Below are 14955 nucleotides of genomic sequence, written 5' to 3'. Positions count from 1 at the left end.
GCTGCTCATCTCTGCCCCCTCAGTGCCTGGCACATAGCAGGTGCTCTGTAATATGTGCTGAATTCACGATTTTGTGGATTCCTCACAAGGACACCCGGAGGAGAGCACTGTTCTTGCCACTTTGTAGTCGTGGAAACAGAGCCTAGGGAGGGCAGATGATTTTTCAAGGCCATATTCTCCAGTGAATGGGTCAAGGTGGGATTCATGTCCAGGCCTGCAGGCCTCCTTTACTCCCTGTCTCTACCTGGTTGGTTCTGTCCAAGGCTCTCTCTCTTCCCGGACCTGGGGGGCATGCTGGGGGTGCCTAGTCTGAGGAGAGGGCTGGGTGAATGGGTGCCCTCACGTGCTGTTCATGAAGCTGTCACCTCGCCCCCTACACCTACTAGTTGCCAGGCCCTAGGCTAGGTCCAGGGATGCAAAGATCATGAGGTCCCAGGCCACCCCGCAACACTGTGTGGTCAGCTGTGCCACACGGGAGGGAGGACAGAAAGGCTTCAGAGAGGAGAGGATGCCTGTGCTGCGTCTTGCAAGGTGAGTAGAAGGTAGGATGAAAGGTAGGATTAGGGCAGGAAGGGAGCTCCAGGCAGAGGGAAGAGCTCGTGCAAAGGGGTGTATACTCAGGAGAGATGATCAGGTTGTGGGGCAGCAGAGGGAGGCAGGGCAGAAGCCTGGGGTAGTGTGTGTGTGCGGGGAGGGGGTAAGGAGGAAGAGAGGGGATTCTGGACAGGATGGCCAGGTACAGGCAGGGCCTGAAAGCCATCAGCCGCTGCGGAGCTCAGGGCGATGGAAGCCATTAGGGTTTTAAGGGGGGCCTCAGGCAGTCAGGTTGATGGTTTAGAAAATATACTCTGGCCCTAAGAAGGGGATGATTGGAGGGCCCTCACTCTGTGAGGAGGGTGTCCACCCTAGATTTAGTGCCTGCTCTGGGTGGGGAAGGGGAGGGTCCCGCTGGCTGAAGCCGGGCCCAGCTGCTCTGGGACATCTTCCCGTCCTTCCCCCTCCCTCCTCCCTCCTCCCTCCTCCCTGCTCCCTGCTCCTGTCTCTGTCACTCACAGGCAGGGCCAGGTTGGGACAGCCATGGCAGCAGTGCTAATCTGGATTTCTCTCCTTGTGGGTAAGTTGGGGTCTTCTTCAGGGGAGAGGTCCAGGCTGGGGGGGAGGTGAGAAGTTCCTCAGGGGAGGGGTTGGGGGTCGGGGTGAGGCAAGGGCCACAGGGACTTTGGGGTGTAAATTCCACAGCCCATGGGGCTCTAGGGAACTGGGGCTGGGAGCTGCGATATGGGGTGCTGGCTGGGAACTCTGAGGGGCAAGGTGTCCTAGGCTAGGCTGGGCCTAACTGCACAGGCCCAGAGCGCCGTGGGCCCTTTAATGGGCTGGCTTCTTTCTGGGTCCAGGCTAAATTTGGCCCTGGGAGAGTGTGAGGGTCACTGGGGCAGGTCCTCTCCCTGGGGCTCTGGGCTCAGGCTCCCCTTTGCTCAGCTCCTAGTGGCCTCCAGTGTGGGCCCTCTCCCCTCTGTTTATTAGGGGAGGTGGGTGGAGGCCCCAGAATGGCTACCTGCCTCCTCCGAGGGGTCCTTACCTCTCCCTCTCTCCTACCCCCTCCAGCCTCCCACAGTCAGCTTGGGGGTCTTTTCCAAGTGCTCTTAACACACACACACACTCGCACACACAGACACACACTCACACACCCCACACCCCTTTCAGCCAGACATCAGTCCCTGCCCATTGTGACCCTCAATGGAGGCCCAAAATGAGGAGTGAGGGGCTTCCGTGAATCCAAAGCAAACTAAGGTCTGGGTCTTGTCACTGATTAAAGTGTGCGGCACAGCCAGGGCCCCAACCCATCCTGCCTGGGAGCCAGCAAATCCATCTGCCTCCTCTCACACATGTCTCCACTCCCTCAGGGCCACTAGGGGCTGGTGGAAAAGGGGACCTTATTCCCTGGCCAGGACTGAGGCTGGGCCGTGTGTCTGGGGGTCGTGGGTCCCCACAGGTCTCCTGGCAGGGCTGGGGCGCACCGAGGCCCAGCAGACCACCCTGCACCCGCTCGTGGGCCGCGTCTTTGTACACACCCTGGATCGCGAAAACTTCCTGCACCTTCCTGAGCTCGTCGTCTGTGAGAGGGGCCTGAGGGGCACCGGGGTGGGCTGGGGGCGCCTGGCCCAGGGCTGGTGAAGGCTCCTCTTGTGTCTCCAATCCCTCTCCTCCCTTCCGCCAGCTGTCCCAGCCACCGTCCCTATCACCTACCACGCCCACCTCCAGGGACACCCAGACCTGCCCAGGTGGCTCCGCTACGCCCAGCGCGGCCCCCACCAGCCTGGCTTTCTCTATGGCGCCCCCACCCCAGCAGATCGCGGACGCCAGGTCATCGAGGTACCAGTAGGGGCCCCAGTGGGCTGTGTCGCTTGCAACAGGGACCCGGCGTTCACTCATCTACGTGACTCACATGCCTCTAATTTGGTGGGCTATCTCAGTCTTCTCCCGCCAGGCCCAGCCGCACCACCCGGGGTTAGGGGTTAGGTTCTCTCCTAACCCCACCTCTCAGCCCTCTACCCCATCCTCCAGGTCACAGCCTACAATCGGGACAGCTTTGACACCACCCGGCATAGGCTGGTGCTGTTGATTGGAGACCCAGAAGGTACCGCCAGCCCCGCCCCACCCCTACCCCACCAATGCCAGTCTTGGGGGATCTCCCCTGGAAGGCGGGTGTAGAGTGAGTAGTGGGGAGCAGGGCACCCTGGAAAGACTCTGGAGTTGTATTCTCGGCCGCTCTGCTGATAGACGGTGGAGGCTTGGGCGAGTAATTGAGGCTGTGGGTGTGGAGGAAGGGCGTTTGAGGTCTGTGATATAGGGGGTATTAGGGAGGAAGGAAGGGAGCTGAGGGGACACGGGGACCAGCTTGGATGGGGGGAGGCTTAGGAAGGATCCACGCAGGGCTGGGGGCTGGGTGCGGCCTAAGGTGCCCACCTGGCCCTCCCAGGCCCCCTGCTACCATACCAGGCTGAGTTCCTGGTGCGCAGCCATGATGTAGAGGAGGTGCTGCCCTCGACACCTGCCGGCCGTTTCCTCACAGCCTTGGGGGGGCTCTGGGAGCCAGGGGAACTCCAGCTGCTCAACATCACCTCTGCCTTGGACCGTGGGGGCCGAGTCCCCCTTCCTATCGAGGGCCGCAAGGAAGGGTAGGCATGCAGCCCAGGAGGGCTTCCTGGAGGAAGGGGCAGCTTGCCTTTTGTCTAGGCGGTGGGCATAGAACATGGGTCTCCCTAACTTCCAAGTGGGGCTTTACCACTTGCACGCTCACCGTGCGCATCTTTACTTCCCAGCATCACATCACTGTCCACTTCCTTCTGGCCACCCCCTCATCTCCTCCCTCTTGCCCTTCCTGGGCCCAAACCCTAGTTACCCTGAACTCTGCACTTCCTGGTGCCCATAAGGACATGATAGATCCATCCATCAAAGGACATTCCTGGGGGCCAAGGCCCCAGAAGATGGGTGCTCTGTGTACTCTCACCATAACCCCAGATCTCAGGGTGACCATAACCCTCAAATCTCCAGTGCCCAGTGATACCCCCAATTTTCTGATAGTGGTTTCTGTCTGGGCCCAGGGTATACATCAAGGTGGGCTCTTCCTCACCCTTCTCCACCTGCCTGAAGATGGTGGCATCCCCGGACAGCCAAGCTCGCTGTGCCCAGGGCCAGCCTCCACTGCTGTCCTGCTATGACACCTTGGCACCTCACTTCCGAGTTGACTGGTGCAACGTGTTGTTGGTGAGGAGGGACCCTGGTTCTAGGGGTGGGGGCGGGGCATGGCCCCCATCACGGTCTCCTCCATCCCCATCCCATCCCATTTCCGTTTCTTCAATTATCTACTCGCGCGCGTGCGCACACACATGTTCTACCTTCTTCCACAAGAGGGCAACAGAGCCCATGATCCAGACAAGGGATCACCCGCTCCTGGAGCCCCAGCTGTGCCCAACGGAACAGCTAGAACAATCACTCCCGCAGGATGGTTCCAAACTCCTTTCTCCACCTGGGGCCTCTGTGTGACAGCTCTATTTTCCTCTAAGGTGTCACAGCAAATTGGCCTAAAATAAGGGACAGATAGCTCTCACCCCCATGTTATAAACCAAAGATGCTCACTACTGCTCTTTGGGATATTGAGCTGAGGGGTCTAGGGTCCCTAGAGATCTTATTCCCAGGGCTAGGAACCCTTCCTGTGACTTGACCGACAGCACAGGCAGGAACTGGTAATCAACATTCTTGAGCACCTGCCATGGGCAATGCACTATGCAATCAACATGTTTTATCCTCACAACCACCCAGGAGACAGGTACCACTATTAGCGTCCCTATTTTACAGATGAGAAAACCGAGGCACCTAGGGGTAAGTCATTGCAGCATAGCACTTGTCTGAAACAGGATTCAAACCCAGGCAGTCAGACATGAGAGCTGTGCTCTAACCGTTGTGCGGTCCTGCCTCTCCTAGAATTTCTTTCCTGGCACCTAGACCAGTGCTTGTTCTGCTTGGTCACATGAGCTGGGGGAGGCCAGGCAGGAGGAATCCCTGCAGTTGCATGGAGCAGGTTGGCCCCAGAACTCCTGCCCTGCGCCTGTGTTCTCTGTGTCTGGCCATCCACTCCTGGGTCAGCCCTGGGCTCTCTGAGCAGGTGGACAAGTCAGTGCCAGAGCCGGCAGACGAGGTACCCACGCCAGGTGATGGGATCCTGGAGCACGACCCGTTCTTCTGCCCACCCACCGAGGCCACAGCCCGAGAATTCCTGACCGACGCACTGGTCACCCTCCTGGTGCCCCTGCTGGTGGCCCTACTGCTCACCCTGCTCCTGGCCTACGTTATGTGCTGCCGGCGGGAGGGACGGTGAGTGTGGGGGCTGAGGGCAGGGAGGGCACTGGGTCTGGTGCTCACGTTGTGGGATTCCTTGTGGCACTGGTGCCACGTGGGGACCCAGATCCCTCAGGGAGCAGAGTCCTCAGCCAGGAAGGGAGGAAGGGCCCCTTGCCTGGCCTGGCACTGGGACGGGTTGTGGATAATAGCTAATCCCCTCCCTTGTTTTTCCAGGTTGAAGAGAGACCTGGCCACCTCTGAGTGAGTAGGGGAAATCTGGGGGCTGGGTGGGAGGTCTCCTAGACTAGCAGGCTGGACCCTCCAACCTCCATGAGCAGCAGACAAACCAAATTACTCTGGGATGATGAAGCTACCCTCGGCCTGTGCGCTCCAGCCCTCGGCTGGCTGGGCGCTGGGCCCGACCTGTCCTGGCTTGGTTTTCTCATTTTCTGGTCTCCATGGAGGAGCCTAAAGTGGGACAGGAGAGGGGACCTAGCCAAGCTTCAGGGATCTGCTGCCACCCTGGGAGAAAGGGCTTGAGAAGCAACTTTAGAAAGCAACTTAAAAGGCTTCCAGCGCGTGCACGTGCGCGCGCGCACACACACACACACAACCACGGTTCGCTGGGAGTCAGACACTTGGGTTCCAGGCTGCTTTCTGCCACACAGTTACTGTGACTCTTTCTGGCCTCAGTTTCTTCACCTGCAAGATGATGTGGTTGGACCAGCTAATATCTGGGTGCTTTCAATCCTTCCAGCCCTTCCCAAATCTATCTCACTCTTATTTTGCCCAGGTTTTCCCCACCCATGGCCTTACCTGTCCTCTGTGCCTCCAGACCTCTTTCTGTCCCTCTCCCTTGAACCCCAGAGATTCCAGGAGGCAGGTGTGAAATGTTAGGCTCCTTTTATCCCCACTGCACTGAGCCTGTGGCGGGCCTGGCAGCCCTCCCTGCTTGCCCAGCCTTCCTGGTTAACTGTGGCAGCATTTGGCCGCCCTGCGAACCCCCTTGGCGAGCTTCTTGCGCCCCTGCTTGGAGCCCATGGGCAACCGGCGCTGCCCAGGCCGGCGCTGCCCCGACTGCCACTGCCGCTGCCGTTGCCGTCTCTTTGCCTCGGGCTTGAACTTGGAGGCGTGCTTGCTGGCCATGAAGACGGAGCCTGTGGCCCCCTTGCCTGTCACCTGCTTGCGTGTGCCCTTGTCCACCAGCCTCTTGAGTGCTCGCTTGGAGCGCCAGGCGCTGCGGGTCATGTTGCAGCCGCTGGCGGTGACGGCCTTCCTCAGGGTAGCCAGGGACACGCGCTGGCGCGCCCCCTTGCTCGCCATGACCCCCGGGATCACTTTGGATATGTTGGGCTTCCGGTGGGTTTTGGAGGAGGTGTGGCACCCAGTCCCTCTCTTGCTCGGGAGTCCGGACGTGCTGGCCTGCTGGACTGCACCCAGGGCACTGTTTGAGGCCAAGGGCCCAGATGGGGGTGGCAGCGAAGTGTCTTTCTTCATCTCTTCCTGGGGCCAGTGAAGGGAACTGGGTGCGAGGACCTCCAGGATGGTGGCTGGAAGTCTCCCCTGAGTTACTCCTCGGTGGAGGAGGTGCGTCCCTGTTCCTGGTTCCCTCAGAGACTTCCCTGTAGGGCTCTGGCCGGAGCCTTGCCCTCCCTGGGTGGCCAGAAGGAGGGCTAAGGATGGTCACCCACGCTGGCCTCAGCAGAGCTGTGCCTCAGGTGCAGAGGGTGGTAAGGTTATCCCTGTGGTGACCTCAGGGGAGCATTGTGAGGTCACCAGAATCTTGTGAGGGTCACAGTAGCCCCGTTGTTCCCCCCTGGGTGGGGCAGACGCCAGGTAGTGTGGGCATCTGACGTGCCAGGGAGCCTGGGGAGAAGGGCTGTGGCTGAGTGAGCCAAGCAGGTGGACCCACGGGGTGTGTATGTTCTCGCCAGCTGACTCTAGGGCGCCTTAACCCCCCCATTTTGACCGCACCATATAAATCCATTGGGTTAAACAATACATTTTTAGAATCAGAATTATACCAACGTTTTTGAATTTTTATGGGGAATAAATGTTCCTGAGTGAACACAAATGTAATTCCTTGATCTATCTAAGTCGATTTAATTCCTTGATCAACTTTTTACACAAAGCAATGAAAAAGATTTGCTTTTTTTTCTGCTTTCATTTTTATTTGGTAGAATTTTCCCCCACTGGGATCAGTGATTTTCTATGTAAATTTTACAAGGAGGATTTTATTTCTCAATTTGGGGGCCTGTGCCAAATTTGATGAGTGTCGTCTCCTGCCACTGCGGGGATTCTCTTCTGGCCAGTTACTTCCACCAGGTCTGCCTTTCCTGGGTCAACTTTCTAGCTCTGCTGGTGTCAGGAAACTATGCTTCCTCCATCAGTTTCGAGTCAATAAGCAATTTTACCCTGTGTGTGCGCGCGTGCGCGTGGTATCAGCCCTTGTTGGTTTGGATTTTGTGTTGATTTATTTCTACAAAAGCCTATTTTTTTTCTTTCTGCCTGTTCAGGTTCATTTTTCAAATGATCCAAAATTGTGGTTCTGCTGCCTGTTTTTCACCTACGTCAGATTTTATTGGTCAGAACTTCCTCTAGCCCAACCTCCAGCCCAATGACCCTCTCCTGTGATCTGTGTGTCAGAATCAGGGCTCAAGGGGCTGTGCGTGCGTGCGTGCGTGCGTGCGTGCGTGCGTGTGTGTGGAGAGGGAGAATGCCTGCCAGTTGGTTTTTCTGCCCAAGTGCTGATGTGGAAGGACTGCGGAGGAGGGCACCACGGGTCTGACTTCTGCTGCTGCTCTGGAAAACTGTCCGCAGAACGTTTTTCCACCTGTGTGTGTTACTAGAGTAATGAGACCCAGATGTGGGGCTGGGAGTGGGGAGGAGGCCCATCAACTAAGGCCTCCCCCACCGGAGGGATCATTACCTGCCAGGCTGCCTCCGCTGCCACACGCTTCCTGCTCCCGTCCCCTCTCAGCCTCCCCTTGCCTGCTAATGGAAACTTGTGTTTTGGACAACTCTGCTTGCCAAATTCCAGACTCAATAGCTCATCTTGACCCTCCCCGGCACATTCAGTAGGAAGCTAGAAAAACTTTTCTGTAGTCTGATCTCTCAGGCTCTAGCTGGAGACTGTGTCCACGACTTGAGACACGGGCATGGGTAGGGATCATTTCCTCCTCCCAGATTTGATCAGTAATCCAGCAGTAAGTAGGATTGCTTCCACCCTGCCTGGGGCCCCCACCCCTTTAAGAAAACCAGTTCTTATTGTCTGTACTGAAAAGTCCCTGTTGTTTGTCTGACCCAGCAACCAGGTAGTCTGGGAAAAGGTCTCCAGGCTGAGCCCACAAATGTGGGTGGGTTCATGTAAAAGGGCTCGGAAACATCCTTCCACTGGAGGCCAAGTTTATCAGTGGGCCTACTACAATAAAACAGCACCAACGATAATAATAGCCATGGAAGTCTCCCCACAATAATAGCTATCTTTTGCTGCATGCTGACTAGTAGATGTAAATGTTTTTCTGCATCAACTCACTTAATTCATACAACAACTGCATTACAGTCGAGGAAATGGTGACACAGAGAGGTTAAGTAACTTACACAGGGTAACACAGCCAGTAAGCAGTGGAACTCACACTCAGACCCAAAGCAGGTTCTCATGCTTAACCACTGTGCTGCCCTACCCTACTTCTCAAAACGAACTGAAGTTGCTCCTGGACAGCAGAAAGCAAGCCCATGAGAACGTCAGATGAGAAGAAGGCTCAGCCTTCTTAGGGGAAACTGGAGCTAGAGCTCAGGTAGGACTTACTAAAGGGGGTGGTAGTCAGTCCTTTGGGCGCTGCTGGGGCTTCCAGTCCGGTGAGGGTGGGACCTCATTCCAGCCTCAAGGAGCCTTGGTCCGAAACACAGACAGGAAGCAAGACTCTGTGTGTGTCTGGCGCTAAGCAATGCTGGGGACAGCCTGGGGCAGGGTGGGAGGGGGTCAAGTTACAGAGGGAGTGGAGCCCAGGTCTGAGGGTCCAAAATATAGGCAGTCAAAGCCCAGCAGGAAAGAACTTGGGCAAATCTAGGAAAAGGTGAAGGAGGTAGATTTGCCAGACTAAGATGGGGATGACGGGGAGGGGAGGGAGGTTCGGTGCTGGGAGAGAATATTAGAAGAGGGAACTGATTGCCAGAAGGGACACAGGGGATCACCATCAGAATATAAAAACAATATAGAGCCCAGCAAACACTGGCTTCTGGTAATAAATACCACTGTAGGTATCTATTCATGTCTTAGTATCTTAGGAACTCTTACCATGTGCCAGGCACTTTTCTAAACACCCAGCCTGCATTTTCTCATTTCATCTCCAGAACAATCCTAGGAGGTAGGTTCTATTATTATCCCCATTTTACAGTTGAGGAAACTGAAGCACAGAGTGGTTAAGCAACTTTCAAAGGACACACAGCTTTGAATCCAGGATGTCTGCACCCAGACCCCATGCCTCAGCCACTGTACACTAAGCTGACACCATAGAACTTCCTGTTTGTCCTCCCCCACCCATCCCGTGTGTGTCTCCCCACACATTGTAGGTGGGGAAGACTTCAGGGTGGCTCAGAGATAATGCCAGGCTGGACCCCAAAGTGGGTGCTGACTCCCAGAGCTGATGATTCTGCTGGCCCTGTGTCCCCAGTATCCAGATGGTCCACCATTGCACCATCCGTGGGAATACAGAGGAGCTGCGACAGATGGCAGCTAGCCGAGAGGTGCCCCGGCCACTCTCAACCCTGCCCATGTTCAACGTGCGCACAGGCGAGCGGCTGCCCCCGCAAGTGGACAGCGCCCGGGTGCCCCTCATCCTGGACCAGCACTGAGGGCCCACACAGGTGGGTCCGGCTGGGCAGTGCCAGCCTCTTTTCTGGGAGTAAGGTGGCCTCCGTCTCAAGGCTGGGGCAGGTGAGGGGGGCGGATGGGAAAGGGCACACAGACCTGTCTGCCCCTCCGAGGCAGTGGTGGGGGGTGCTCAGCAGTGCCAGGTGTGTGGGCCCCAGTGCCAAGCACTTGGACTCAGAGGGTCAGGGTGGGGAAGGCAGGAGAACCGGGGCCTGGTCCTCGCAGACCCCCACCCTCTCTTCTCTTTGCCGCTCCAGTTCCAACCCTGGCCTCATCCTCCCTTCTCTCCCCACGCACAGAGCAGCCACGACCCATGGCCACATCCTTCCTTCCGACTCCAACTCCTGTCCCAGTGGACCCCAGGCTTGGAATAAGCAGAGAGATGAGGATGGGATGGGATGGGCTGAGGGTATCTGGGATCAGGTCGCCCAGAATAAAACCTGCTGTTCTGCTCATCTATTGCTGTACCTTCCTCTCAGCAGCCTCCTTCCCAGCCCTCATTGCCTCTGCTTCCCTTTCTGCCTTGGGGGAGCCCTTCGAGGGAGCCAGGAGCTGCCGCCTTGCCCTCTGGACTCTTGGCACTTGGCCGTATCTCAAATTCTCTGCAAGTAAGAGCGAAGGACCTGCATATGCAGCCCTGATGTTAATCCTCCCATGAACCTAATGGCGAGGGATACCTGGATCACCATCCCCATTTTATAGACAAGGACACTGAGTCCAAGAGACAATGAGTGACTTACCCAAGGTCACAGAGCAGGCAAGTGGCAGAGCTTGGTTTCAAACCTGGCATGTCCACCTCCACGCCGCCTTCTGGAGGGTTGAGGGGCTCTGGAAGCCGGAGATCCAGGCTCTCACCCATCCAGATCTCCTGGGGGGAGGTCCCTTTGGGAGTCGTAACCTAGATATGGAGAGGGGGTTGGGGTGCAGGACCCTGAATCAGTGACCCGGATCAGCGACCCCTCCCGGTGCGCTCCTCAGGGACAGGGTCGAGGTCCACAGGACGCTGCACAGCCCTTGTTGAGCTTGGGGTCACCAGCTCAGCTTGGTCCCCACGTGAGCCCTGGAGAGACTGGCTGACCAGGAAGCGGCCACAGCTTGCTCTTCTCAGGTGGCTGCAACCAAAGCAGCGGCTCCACCCCTGCCCCTACCAGCCAGGGCACATCCCGTCTCACATCTCATGCTCCCTGGGGAGGACAGGCCAGGGACTAAGCCCCAGAGGGGACCCAGGTAAGGAGGGGGAGGGAGAAGCAGGGCCTCTTGGCCCAGGCCCCTGACGCCGGGGGCAGCTCAAAGAGAACACAGGCAAGCCCACCCTGAGGCCTCGCCACCCCTTTCTACGCCCCTCACACTAGGCCTGGGCCCCACCCGCTGTCCTGGAGCTGATGCTTAATCACCCCTTTTCCCCGTGTGTGTGTGTGTGTGTGTGTGTGTGTGTGGAGGGGGAAGGTAGGGGGGATGCATGGGAGTTTTCTCTCACCTGGAGGCAAGGGCCCAACCTGGGGGCTGAGGGGAGGCTGAAACAGGCAGGGCAGCCCCCGGTCTAATGGCGATGCCCCCAGAGCCAAGGACCCCAGAGGAGGCCGAGTTTCTGAACACTGCATCCCGCTCTTCAGAAATGTATAGGCAAGGGGGTCACGAGGACCCCAAGTTGCTCTCCTTCCTCTCACTTCCCAGAATCCCCACCTTCAAAAAATGTCCCGAATCCATCCACATCTCACGGCTTCCACAACGACCTTCCCAGGCCAGCTCCAGGGTCTCACCCCGGACCCCCACAACAGCCTCCCTGTGGCCTCCCTGCCTCCTCCCTGCCCCTTCAGTCTCGCCTCCAACACCAGTTGGGCCCATCCTTTAACAAGAAAAATCAGGGAGTCTCGCCCCTCTGCTGTCAACTCTCCTCTGCCTTCCCGTGACACCGAGAGTTAATCCACACTCTTGGCCAGGCATAGAGACCCCGTCCACCCCTCTGACCTCATCACCACCCCTCCCACGGCTTGTGTGCCCCAGCCGCGCTGCCTTCTAACACAACTCTGTTTCAGGGCCTTCGACTCGCTCTTCCCTCTGCCGGGGACCCCCAGTTCCCATGTCCACACAACTTCCCCTTAGTGCAGTCATTCTGGCCTCTGCCCAAATGGCAGGTCTTTACAGAGGCCTTTCCCCTGCTCAGAGAGAGCCCTCTGCCCAGCCTCCGTGCTCTCCCATAGGATGTGCCCTGTAGGAGCGCCTTGTTGGGGTCCGCTTTGGCCCTAGAATGTAAACTCCAGGAGGGCAGGATTCTGTGTGCCCCCAGGGGGTGCAGCGCCCGCACACAGCAGGCACTCAGGAAGGTTGCTCAGAAGGAATGTGAAGGGAAGCCATCAGGTCTGGGCCACTCCGAGCTCTTAAGGAGGTTGCTGCTCCTCTCTGGGCAAAGGGGGTGAGGTGAGCAAGGCCATTGCCAAAGTTTCTACTGTTATCTTGTGGGTGCCTCCCCCTTCCCTGCTGGCCACCCCACACCCATTAGTTAGTTAATCCCAGAAGCATCTGTGGAGGCAGGAAGAGGCTCCGAGCTCGCACCGCGTATGTGCTCAATAAACGTTTGTTGGCTGAAGAACTCTTTAGGTAACAACCCCCAACCACATGGACTCTCCGACTTCTCATGTGCAATTTCCTTCCCCCGGGGCCCCTCATCTGGCTGAAACCTGGAGCTGCACGGAATCTGCTCAGATTGGAAGCTCCACTCGGTCAGCTGGCTGTCTGGGGTGGCTCCTCCCTGATCCCTGCCCCCCACCCCGTGAGCAGGGGACCGCCCTCTCCGAGTCTCATGCTGCCACCCTGGGCCTATGCGCTCTTCCTGTGCTGGCCAGGACGGGAGAGTCCGAGGCCCGCGCCACGCTTCCCTTTGCTGCGCGACTTTGCCTTGGGATCCTGGCAGCGCCTCCCTCCCAGCTCAGCTACCAGGAGCACACAGGAGCCTGGCTGCTGGCCGGGAGGAAGTGGCCCAGACAGGGGCTGGGGGCATGGCGTGACTGCGGAGGACAGAGAGCTGTGCCTGGGCTCCCAGCTCCCAGCCACGCTGGCAGCACGCGGGGAGGGCAAGGGGGCAAGATTCCACCTGGCAGTCACACCCCAGTCCCTCACCGCCGAGGACAAATAGCTGTTGTGTTCCCCTCCTGAGAATTGATCGCCTCCAGTGCCACGCCCACGATGCCCACAGGACCCAGCGTCTCCACCTGTATCCCAAACACAGCCCTCGCGCATGGCCTGACTCTAGATGGTAGCTCACCACCTCTCAAATTGGTGAGAAGGCCCTCTGCTACCAGGGGACACAGGGACCCCTACAGCTGGCCTCAGCCCCCACCTGCACACTTCTTCCTTATTCTTGAGGTAGATGCACGCACACACTTAGACCCCGTGTTATAGAGAGCTCCGTTGGTGTATCTGCTGGGATTTGGAGCCAGAGGGAGCAGGGTTCCAATCACAGCTCTGACATTTTACTCATAGATATTAATTATAACTGTCTTGAGGCTTTTGTGAGAATTTGGGAGAACTAGGTGAGTGCCTGTCATCTGGCAGCTCCCGAGAACGGAGACTTTATGACATACAAACATGCACATGGTCCCCCCAAAACCAGAGGTCTGTGAGATCTCCCTGTCCCCTAAGATCCGGATTAAATGGACTCAATTTCCATTCTATGAAAAGTTCAAGCTCTCCCTGTGAATGAGGGCGGAGCTTGAAATTCACCTGCTCATTGGCGCTGACCTGCTGTCCAATCCCGCTCTGTCTGGTAAGGCAGCTGCTGGCCACCTGTGGCCACTGAGCATTTGAAATGTGACTTCTAAACTGAGATGTGCTGCAAATGTACTGATGAAATGATAATATTTGGGGTTATCTTAGGTTAAATAAAATATCTTATTAAAATTAACATCCCCTGTTTCTTTTTATATTTTTAATATGGCTGCTAGAAAATGAGAAATCACGTGTGTGCCTCACTTTGTATTTTTATTGGGCAGTGCTTTTCTTCTTTTTTTAATTTTTAAATTAAATTTATTTTTTTATACAGCAGGTTCTTATTAGTTAATATTTTATACATATTAGTGTATATATATGTCAATCCCAATCTCCCAATTCATCCCACCACCGCAGTGCTGTTTTCATGGTCCTTCCTGTATCTCCACTTCAGATCGACCCAAACCCAGAACTCAGGCACTTTCCAGAACACCTCCTCACACCAGGCCTCTGCATGTGTCAGAGTTTTCAGAAAACTTGAGGAGTGGCAGGCCTTTGCCTCACAGCAGTGAAGTCACCTAGCACTTGAATATGTGGCCTCCTTGTTCTAAAATGTGCTCTGGTCCCCACCCTACCCCATTTTCCTTTTCCTCCACTGTCTTACGCAGAGAAAACCCCACTCTCTCCAGCACCCATGTGGACCAAACTCACCTCCCTCCGCGCCTTGCCATGCACACCCTCTGCAAAGCGCTGGACCTCTGTGTCTGTAAGGGCCTCATTACCCTCCGAGACAAGAGCCGTCCTTCTTCCAGGGTCTTGCTTCCTGATCCATGGACATCTCTCAGCCCTATTTGGTACCCTCTGGAGCACACACCTGGGAGGAGACACAGAGACACAGCTGCTCACCCGCACTAGAGCCCTGCGGCCCTGGACTTGAGGATGGTGCCCCACCCCTCCAGCCTCTCCTCATTTCCCCCACACTCCTCTCTGCTCTATTGTCCCCCTTTCATCCTCGTCACACAGACTCTCCTGTGCCCTCTGTCATGCCTACGTACACACGTCTCAAATGCCTAGGCCCGTCCCTCAGGTCGCCATCTGTGTGTGGAAGCAGTCCGCACGTACACAGACCCCCCACCGTCCCCCCACGCCCACGGGTACAGGGCCCCTTTGGACACCTACGCAGTTTACTCCTAGGTGGGTGGGCGCATTCTCATCCGCTCAGGGGAGGCCGGGGGAACCCACCTCGCTCTCCCTCCTCCTGTGGGTCTTGGCTTTGAGAGCCCCACATGCAGCCCCACCGGGCCTTGTGTGCCCCTGGCCTGAGGCGCCCACGCTCAGCAGGGAAGCCCCTCTCAACCTCAGTCAGCTCTGCCTAGGAATGTCTTGGGGGCACCTGGGGAGCCGACAGTTAAGGAGCTGGAGAAAAAAGAGGGAAAATCCGCCACGTTTCGGTTATAGAGAATCCTGCCAGGAGATGGGGTCGAGCCCGAAATGGACCCACGATTCCGAGAGAGAGAGCAAAAAGGTAAAAAATC

At 57.0% G+C, this 14955-nt stretch overlaps 2 protein-coding genes across 2 annotated transcripts; one reads left to right on the top strand and one right to left on the bottom strand.

The window, feature by feature from the left end:
- Nucleotides 1-1057: 1057 nt before the first annotated feature.
- SGCA (sarcoglycan alpha) lies at nt 1058-10167 on the top strand. The gene is made up of 10 exons (XM_027094582.1): nt 1058-1114; nt 1994-2116; nt 2219-2373; nt 2566-2638; nt 2981-3179; nt 3606-3768; nt 4667-4875; nt 5077-5103; nt 9516-9708; nt 10015-10167. Exons 1-9 carry the CDS (start codon nt 1078-1080, stop codon nt 9694-9696), a joined length of 1167 nt encoding a protein of 388 aa, XP_026950383.1. The 5' UTR covers nt 1058-1077; the 3' UTR covers nt 9697-9708; nt 10015-10167.
- On the bottom strand, nt 5812-6339 carry LOC113613697 (spermatid-specific linker histone H1-like protein). Its single transcript, XM_027094583.1, has one exon. The coding sequence runs from the start codon at nt 6337-6339 to the stop codon at nt 5812-5814; it is 528 nt and encodes a 175-aa protein (XP_026950384.1).
- Nucleotides 10168-14955: the final 4788 nt, after the last annotated feature.

The sequence above is a fragment of the Aethalodelphis obliquidens genome, unplaced genomic scaffold (genome assembly GCF_003676395.1).
Source record: "Aethalodelphis obliquidens isolate GAN/ISIS:26980383/991018 unplaced genomic scaffold, ASM367639v1 scaffold89, whole genome shotgun sequence".
NCBI lineage: Eukaryota > Metazoa > Chordata > Mammalia > Artiodactyla > Delphinidae > Aethalodelphis > Aethalodelphis obliquidens.
Note: the sequence above shows the minus strand (reverse complement) of the source record. Positions and strands in the feature narration are given on the sequence as shown.

Coding starts and splice junctions, on each gene's coding strand:
- LOC113613697 (XM_027094583.1), bottom strand. CDS start 6,339: ATGAAGAAAGACACTTCGCTGCCACCCCCATCTGGGCCCTTGGCCTCA.
- SGCA (XM_027094582.1), top strand. CDS start 1,078: ATGGCAGCAGTGCTAATCTGGATTTCTCTCCTTGTGG. Junction 3,769..4,666: donor ACTGGTGCAACGTGTTGTTG/GTGAGGAGGGAC, acceptor CTCTCTGAGCAG/GTGGACAAGTCAGTGCCAGA. Junction 4,876..5,076: donor TGCTGCCGGCGGGAGGGACG/GTGAGTGTGGGG, acceptor TTGTTTTTCCAG/GTTGAAGAGAGACCTGGCCA.